Source organism: Phlebotomus papatasi, chromosome 2 (assembly GCF_024763615.1).
Source record: "Phlebotomus papatasi isolate M1 chromosome 2, Ppap_2.1, whole genome shotgun sequence".
Classification (NCBI taxonomy): domain Eukaryota; kingdom Metazoa; phylum Arthropoda; class Insecta; order Diptera; family Psychodidae; genus Phlebotomus; species Phlebotomus papatasi.
In genome coordinates this window covers 107,521,563-107,530,361 of record NC_077223.1, presented here as the reverse complement: position 1 = coordinate 107,530,361, position 8,799 = coordinate 107,521,563, and the positions used below count along the sequence as shown (strand labels likewise).

Below are 8,799 nucleotides of genomic sequence, written 5' to 3'. Positions count from 1 at the left end.
CATTCACAATTATAATTTAAAAAATTCGAAAATATTAAAAAAAAAAACAAAAACGAATAGAGACATTTTTACTTCTTATTAGCTCCACAATTCCTTTTGTGGTATTAAAGTAGTAATAATACTTGTCTAGAATTACAGCTTACCGGAGGGAAGGCCTTGTTACTCTGCAGAATATTCTTCTAAAATGAAATATTTCTTGATTTATCAATCTTAGGTCCTATATTAATATAGAACACAGGTTAAGGGCCGCTTTTTAAAAAGGATTTAAACAACACCTAGCATTAGGCATTATTCAAGGCCTTACCGGTAAGATTTGAACGATAGGACTAAGTTCAGGACTCGATTTTTCCATGAAGATTAACGGTGGTCGCATGTAATTAACTCTGGCGCCTCCTGTGCGAATATTGGACAAACGTTTGAAGCTACAAGGACCGTAATATGTTTTATTTAACCACCGTTAACGATTTAACACTTAAGAATAGAAAAAACATAATCTCCTTAAAAATACACCAAACACGCATAATTCGTATTACTGAGAAATAGCTAGATAATTTTACTAAAAATAATTAGTAAGCGGACAGCAATACTATTTTCTTAGTTCCGATGCTCGCCACTACGAGCGCAAAATGTATATTTTACAAGGTGTATTTGCTATGGGACCTTCTTAATAGTAAGGTGCAAAGTAAGGTATGAAAAACAGTAGTTAATTCAGGCATTAATTTACGCTTATCTGGTTAAACAGGAGAGTCTTCTAAATTCAAACGATATTTTCAAAAATTAACGGATTTTATGTTATAATAAATTGTGTCTTAAATAAAATGCCTATTCTTTTCTTTTTTATTTTATACGATTAATGTGTCGTAATAAAAAGGATGCAGCAGTGAAATGTTTTTTCTATAATCTACAAAACGATTTGTTTTAAACATAACCTTTGAATTTAAGACATTCAGATTGCATCGTATTATTTAGTATGAATCATCCTTTTTGATAAACTTTTCAATGTCCATATCATAAAAGAAATGGAACTCTTTCATTCACTCATTGGCTCTCGTTTTGAGCTATTATGATCTGTGTCATACAGTATCATTTCTCCATAACAATCTAAATGTTTTATTTTGCAAGATAATATTTTTTCCTCTGAAAATTTTTGGGGTATGATCTTACGCCTGCAATGTTTATGAATTCTGTAAATGCTTAGTCAAATATTTTTTTCATATTTATCTTCGCGAAATACCACTGTATAGTAATTTTCAGAAATGAGTCAAATAGAAGGTTCTCTCTTTGGCTTTTGATTATTAAATGCTCTTTTGCTGTTAAACAGTGCACTAGAACCCTTTATCGATTTTTAGAACTTCTCAGGTTTCTCCTTAAAACCACATGGAACTTTCCCAGAGCATCAGGTGGGAATTTTCTCAGCAAAAAAATCCATGAAGAGTTCAATCATAAATATTTCAAGAATTTTCCCATTTATTTGTGAAAGGTACACTGAGAAAACTGATTTTTCGTGCAGGATTTGCAAAACTACGCTCCAGATTAAGGTTCCTGGATGCTGCTGAGGGTTCATTTAAATGCTACAATGTCTCCGTAGGATGGAGGTTTATTGGGATTGCCTTCGTTAGCGCCATAGACAACTGGATGTTCTGGATATCCAGTCATCTGCTTGTTCCTCTTGATGTCCCGGTAGAATGCCCAAATGCAGTACCAGATGTACACTCTGATAACTATTTCAAGAATAAGAGGAACATCTTTAAGACTTTTTCGGTTAGTATTTTGTTTTGGGAAACTTACAGATAACAACGATAAGATAGGGACAACTGACGAACATTGTGCAGAGCATTAGGAACATCCCCAAAATCTCAGAAGTAAGCCAAGGCAGCAGATATAGATGATTCTCCTTCATCGATCCATGAATAAGAAGAGATGCTGCCACAAGGTTCACAATGCAGATGAACAAGTAGATCCCAATGCTGAACTTCAGAGCCAATTCCATCATATCCTTCTCACCCTGATCCTCAATCACGATAAATGTTGTCTCATTGTAGGCTTCAGAGAAGTAATCCATGACCTTCATGTACAGCTCATGATTCCCCATGAGGATCAGAGTGAAGATAATCCCCAAAATGGACAACAAGAGATGAACCCATCCTGTTATAATGGTTCCAATCTTCAGCTCAAAGCACAAAAGCTTCTTGGGAAATTTCAACTTAAACATTTTAAACATTTCCACTGAGATTTTCCAAAGAACGTTTTGCAAAAAAAAATATACTGAACCACCAAAGGTAGCACTTTCCAACTGACTAACGTATTTCCACCTCAACTTTTTACAAGCTACCGCAAGTGAGAAAAACACAATGGAAATTATCACCCAAGAATAAATATTATTAATTTAGTTACGTGGAGGGGAGCTTGTATAGATACAGAATAGAAAGCTTTTCGTTTACATTCAGAATATCTCCATGGGAATTGCTGGAAAATGTTGAAGAATGACTTTTCTGACGGGAAGGAAAAAAGGATATGAAAGTCCTTGACATTGAAATTCGAACGTACTACTAACCTCATTTTTTCTGCTGATTTTCCAGAAGCTTTAGTTGTTATTGTAAAGCACGTGAAGCTTATTCAACCCATTTAACTCTTGAAGGATTACAAAAGGAGTCTAAAAAAGGAAAGATATAGAAATGCCACACCTTTTAAATAAAGTGCTTTTTGGGAACTAATTCAAAATTGTCAATAATTCCAAGACCGTTTGAACGAAACCGAATTTGTCAAAATCGAGTAAGAAATATGTTCTTAAAAACGATTTTATTGTTTAGGGGAGACTGGGGCAAAAAGTCACAAAACGGATATTTTATTTTTTACAAGCTTCTTGAGCGCTTCAAAAATTTCTAATTAGCGCAGTTTTATAGGAAATTTACCGCTCTACAACTTTGTGGAAGTAATATTCCTCTATTTTGTAAGGAAATACATTTATCGAGTACCAGACAAAGGGTATTATCATATTTTGATTCGCTTCATTACGGGCTTCCGTAAGTTTGAAAAAATACCTAGATTACATATTTCCATAGAAAATTTATTCATCTACATATTTGTAAAACACCGTTTTCTCTGCGAGAAAAGTGAGAAAACGAGAAAAGCGCTTTTCAAGCTATTCTAGAAAAAACACACAAAAGACTGCAAATCGTTTGACCAATTCAAACAATAAGCGGCGAGACATGATAATGACGTTTCTTTTCGCCGTGAGACATCAGAAATTGCTTCGCTTTTTTGTTACTTTTTACCCCAAGTGGCCATTTTCAATAAAAGTATTTCTGGAGAAAAGAACCTTTGTGAAATTCTTAAATAGATAGCGGATTCGTATTCAAAAAATCCAAATTATTTAGAAAATATTCACCAGTGCATCAATTTTGGAAAATAAGTAGTTAATAATTGTTATCTTCTGCAAGGAAAATATTTCAGAAATAGGGCTAAAAATTTCGATATTTTTTATTTTCTAAATTCCTTCTTCGAATTCTAAGAAATTTACGACATTGAAGAAGGACTATGAAGGCTGTCTCTAGAAAAAAAATTGAGCAGCTATCTTTTTTACCTTGGAAGATATTGAATTTTGAATTTTTCGATTTGTGACTTTTTGCCCCAGTCTCCCCTACACTTGAAAAATCGTTATTAAAAAAGATCAGTAGTATTATAATTTAGGGTCAAAATTTTCACGCAGACAACATCTAAAACACTGATACTTCATTGTTGAAACGGAGTCAGAATTGATAACATTTACTGTAATGAGAAACTGCCCTTGTAATCAGATCAAAATTTGAGGTGATTAAAAAAATAAGCCGTGTCTCGGGGAGACATGAGTTGAATTAAGCACCAAATGAAATTTTTCATTGCGTATAATTTGTACAAAAATGTTTATATGAGGCTGATATTTCAATGAATAGTAATACCCTAGACACACTTACGACTTAAGCCGACAGACGATTTAGTGGAAAATTATGAAAATGAAGTTTAACCATTATTTCGAATATAATTACGCTTAGCCGTCTCTCGGTTAATTCTCAGGTCTGTCAAGGCCCTAAGAGAAGTATATATTTAGACTAAAGAGTGGTTTCCTCAATATTCCTTCGAAGGCAAACTAAATATACCATTATCTAGTGGCTAGATAAGATAAGATTTGTGGCTAAATCTGTTCCGGGTTCCCTTAAGTTCTATTTAATAAAAAATATTCCTTAACAATTTGGTTTTATAATGAGGAATAGAACCTAATCTAGTTTAATCCATAGTACTGAGGATTTCATATGCTGATGATTTGAAAATTGGGTAGGAAGTATACTTTACTTAACGTTTACATCAAGAAGAATCTGTAGAGTTGAAACAACTCTGTCGCCGAGTTGAATGAACCCGAAGGAAAAACTAACAGTACGATTTGAATTAAGTAGACGAATATCGATGTATCTATTGCTCTTTATCGATGTAAAATTTTAGGTCGCCTGAAGTATACGCTTAAATGTTTTAGATCTAAGAATATTTTTCAGTCAAGATTATTTTCGTTTAGTAAAGTTCGAATCGAAAATTACAATAAAAAAGAATTTATTTAACATAGATTCGAGCAAGTTTTACTCATTTTACTACTCGAATTCAAAGAGAAAGCAGATCTATAATTGTCTTTGTTTTTAACTTGTGACCGTCCTGGAGCTTAAACGGCATAAGATATCAACTTCCGGTCCTCGATGACCCCCAATAAATAAAAACCAATATCTCCAGACGTTTCTTTATTTATGCCCCCTCACCGTTCTTTCCTTCAAAACCATGTTTTTTTGATTTTTCTCAAAATTGGCCCAAGCTTTTTCAACCGGAAAATTCGCTATTTTGAATTATTGAAGGCAAAATGTCAACAACTTTTAAGAGAGCGTTTTTCAACTGATTTGGTAAATTTTGATTTTTTGGAAAGGTATTGAAATTTTGAACTCGACTACATCGGTCTTCATCGGTAATGAACCGGTTAAGTACCGATTTTTGAAAATTTTTTTCGGATTTTTTTTACTTGACCTTTTGTTTGTTCCCGAGTTAATGGTCAAACGGTAAGAGATATCGACTTCTGGTCTTCGACGACACCCGCCCCCCATAAGTGGACAATAACTCGGACAAATGTTGAGAAAATGTTTGAAAATTTAGATAAGTAATTGAGAAAATGAGTGTCGATATGCGAAATGTAATAAGAAGATATAGACTCGCTTTATTGCGAATTTGAGTTTATTTAGTTTTATGTTTAAATATTGTACAATTATTATATTCCTTATTTTGGTCATGATTTTGTTTAACTTCTTAATTTTTAAAGATCCTCAAAGCTTTCCTTAATACAGATTTTTTTTTCAAAGTAGCAGGTGGGAATTTTCGCAGTGAATATCTATTAATCACACTCTTTCATTCAAGTTTATCATTTATTCGTGCAAGATCTGCAAAAAAAACATCACAGATTAATATTGGGGATATTAGGATAAAATGCGGAATTTTGAACAAACCGATTTGGAATGTTTGGAATCTTGAAATTTTAGCAGTTTGAAGATTATTTTATTTCTTTAAGAAAGTTGTTCTAACTCCGGATGTTACTCTGTCCGGAATTGCGCGTTGTCCGAAATTCCAAAGTCTACCCTATTCAGGGTTTATTTGACTGTGACCACGTTCCCATAGGGAGGGGGTTTCTTTGGATTATCCACGTTGGTTCTAAAGATAACTGGAGGTTCTGGATATCCAGTCACCTGTTTGTTCTTCTTAATTTCCCGGTAGAATGCCCAAATGCAGATCCAAATGTATACTCGAAGAACTATTTTCAAGATAAAAGAAATATTTTGAGATAGTTGATGGAGGGTTTCCAGGCTTTGCACATACTCTGGCTTCGAACATTTCATATTTTTCTTATGTTTCTATAATAAATGTGACTGTGTGACCTAATTAAGTCGAGAAGTGACTTAAGGCTAGTTATTAAAATATATTTCCATAGGGGAAAGTGGGGCTACTTTGAGCTGTGGGGCTACATTGTTATACGATTTTTTCGCATATTACTAATGCAAATTGGACTTAAACATGATGTAATTTGGATAGAGAAAGTAATTGTCGATCTAAATTAAATAATTATAAGAACCAGCTTCATTTAAAAATAGGCGAGAAAGTCGTATAACAATCTAGCCCCACAGCTCAAAGTAGCCCCACTTCCCCCTAGGTAGGTCAAATTCATTAAAGAAATTTGGGAAAAATATGAATATGAAGTGCTCAAAGCCAGAATGTGTGTAAAGCCTGAAAGCCTTGCTCTATTTATTCTTTTTAAACTTACGAACAACAATGACGAGTTCAATAAAATCAAAGAACATAGTAAAGGTCAACAGTAGTATCCCCATCATTTCAGAAGTGAGCCAAGGAAGTAAAAGCAAGTGATTCTCTTTCATAGATCCATAAATTAGAAGAGATGCTGCCACAAAATTTCCAATGCAGGTGCACAAATATGTCCCGGTACTGGATTTCTCAAGCCATCCTCTCACATCTGTTGCAGTCTGTTCCTCAAACCATATTAACGTAGTTCCATTGTAGATACTAAAGACGTAATCTACAGTCTCAGTTTGAAGCTGAATGTTTCCCAAGAGAATAAGAGCGGAGATGATACCCGCAATGGACAACAGAAGATGGCACCATCCTATTATGATGGCTCCAATCTTCAGCTCAAAGCAAAGGAGTTTCTTGGGAAATTTCAAATGAAACATTTTCAACTTGCAACCAGACAATGCACCACTTTCCAACTAACTAGTATACTTCCACCTCTACTTTTTGCAAGTTACCCCAAGTGAGAAAAAGTACTAGAAATTATCAGCCATGAACAAAATTATTAATTCATATGCGTGATATTCCCTTCAGGAAACAGTAGATACCGACTAGAAAGCTTTTCGTTTACACTCAGAGTGTTTCCAAGGATATTACTGGAAAACGCCGTGGGATTATATTCCTGAAGAGAATGAAATGAATGAGTCCTTGACATTGAAATTCGAACCTACGACTAACCGCATTTTTCCTGATGATTTTATTGAAATTTTAGCTCTAGACATCGTAAAGCATTTAACCCTTCATCGACGAAAAATAATATGGGGAGGAAATTTAAAGAAAACCATTATTCTCGATTAAAGTCAAGTATTTGATCTTAAATTTACTGTTTTCAAGAAATTATACTGTTCGCGGGAAATTTTACTATTCACAAAAAAAATATGTATTTTTCTCGAAATATTTCGAATACTTTTCTCGAATAGACGAGTCTAGGCCCATTTTATATCTAGGTAATGATAAAAGATGCAACAAGTGCAGAGATCCAGAATATATGTAGATGGCAAATTTCATGAAATTTCACGTTTTTCCGCCTATTGTAGATGGAGACTACGGTGAAATTTCATGAAATTTACCATCTATAATCCAGAATGATATTCTCCGGGAGTCTCTGTATCAAGATCAGCTGAAGGGGTCTTCATGAAATTCGGTACAGGGTCAGTGTACGACTTAAGCGTTTTGCCCATGGATAATAATTCCTTCCCCAACCCCTCCTTTCAATAGCCACAATACAAAATAAGGACCTTTTCTATCATAACTCCTTTCTGAAGAAAAGCCTATTACCTTAAAAGCAGTAAAATGTAATAACGATTTCAAAAAGAAAAAAAAATATTTATATAATGATTTTACTGAAATCGATGAATACAATGAGGCAATATATCTCATTGTAATATATTAAAACATCCAAAAAAATAGAGACATTCAAGTTTATTAATCAGCCTAACTCAATCGAAGAAAGTGCCGCTTGCGGTGGTTGTTGAAACTTTACAGGGGTACTGTATAGTCCAACTATATATCTTTCATTTAAGCCTAGATTGATCAAAATTGGTGGAGGAATAATGGATAGAGATTAAAATTAGAAATACAGTGGCTTATACCCGCATCTTATTGACAAAACTTCTAACCTTAAAAAAAATCTGTAAGATCTTATAGAACATGCAAACATATTATACTATCATTAAAATCGATAGAATAGTTTCGAAAATTAAGATTTTTCTTATAATATGAAAATTTTAAGGACCTGGAACGCCCCTTACAGTTAGTTTGTGCACTTATCTATCCCGTCATTTTGTAGAGTTTTTCAAAGCCTTTCGATTGAGCATTTATTTATCAAATTCGGTGTATAAATCTCTGAGATATGAGGATTAAAGTTTTGACTTTCAGCTCTCATTATTATTAATTATTTATCCCTTTGCACCAATTCTCACTGTGGGTGCAAACACAAGTAGAATTTGGTTCTCCAATAGTGTCTTGGATAAAAGGTAAACGGAACTCTATTTGCACAAAAAGTCGGTTAAGCTCGAAGAATTCAAATTCAATTTCGAATTTTCATACTAAATTTTCGAACAAGATGGGGAAAATTTATAATATATTGCACTAAAAAGCCGGCAAAAGAGTTACTAAATAATTATGGAGTGATTCAATAATGGGACAGATACAATATACGTCGTTACTTTGTGTTTTTCCTCACAACAAAGTGAAGACCAACACATTTTAACACTTGAGCACTTCGAAATTCTAACAGGATGTAGGGGAACTCTTCCTTCGAACGTTCATGCCTTCGAATAATGTGAATTATCTTTTAGTTTTCCTAAGAGACTTACGCATTTCTATCAAATGTTAGCTGGCTTGTCATCAAATGTTGATAATTTCGTGATAATCCCTTACGGAAAACAAAAGCAATCCACATTGTTCGAAGGCATGAACGTTCGAAGGGAGAAC

At 33.8% G+C, this 8,799-nt stretch overlaps 2 protein-coding genes across 2 annotated transcripts; both read right to left on the bottom strand.

Moving 5' to 3' along the window:
* Positions 1 to 1,300: 1,300 nt before the first annotated feature.
* On the bottom strand, positions 1,301 to 2,391 carry LOC129800700 (uncharacterized). Its single transcript, XM_055845295.1, has 2 exons — positions 1,789 to 2,391; positions 1,301 to 1,721 (listed from the first exon to the last, which is right to left on the bottom strand). Exons 1-2 carry the CDS (start codon positions 2,219 to 2,221, stop codon positions 1,561 to 1,563), a joined length of 594 nt encoding a protein of 197 aa, XP_055701270.1. The 5' UTR covers positions 2,222 to 2,391; the 3' UTR covers positions 1,301 to 1,560.
* Positions 2,392 to 5,541: 3,150 nt separating this feature from the next.
* Positions 5,542 to 6,996, bottom strand: LOC129800699 (uncharacterized). The gene is made up of 2 exons (XM_055845293.1): positions 6,323 to 6,996; positions 5,542 to 5,815 (listed from the first exon to the last, which is right to left on the bottom strand). The coding sequence occupies exons 1-2, from the start codon at positions 6,744 to 6,746 to the stop codon at positions 5,655 to 5,657; spliced, it is 585 nt and encodes a 194-aa protein (XP_055701268.1). The 5' UTR covers positions 6,747 to 6,996; the 3' UTR covers positions 5,542 to 5,654.
* Between the last annotated feature and the right edge of the window lie 1,803 nt (positions 6,997 to 8,799).

What these genes read in the sequence shown, in the direction of transcription:
- LOC129800700 (XM_055845295.1), bottom strand. Translation starts at nt 2,221, where the DNA reads ATGTTTAAAATGTTTAAGTTGAAATTTCCCAAGAAGCTTTTGTGCTTT. An exon ending in CTATCTTATCGTTGTTATCT is followed by an intron (nt 1,722 to 1,788) that starts GTAAGTTTCCCA and finishes TTCTTGAAATAG; the next exon opens with TTATCAGAGTGTACATCTGG.
- LOC129800699 (XM_055845293.1), bottom strand. Translation starts at nt 6,746, where the DNA reads ATGTTTCATTTGAAATTTCCCAAGAAACTCCTTTGCTTTGAGCTGAAG. An exon ending in TGAACTCGTCATTGTTGTTC is followed by an intron (nt 5,816 to 6,322) that starts GTAAGTTTAAAA and finishes TCTTGAAAATAG; the next exon opens with TTCTTCGAGTATACATTTGG.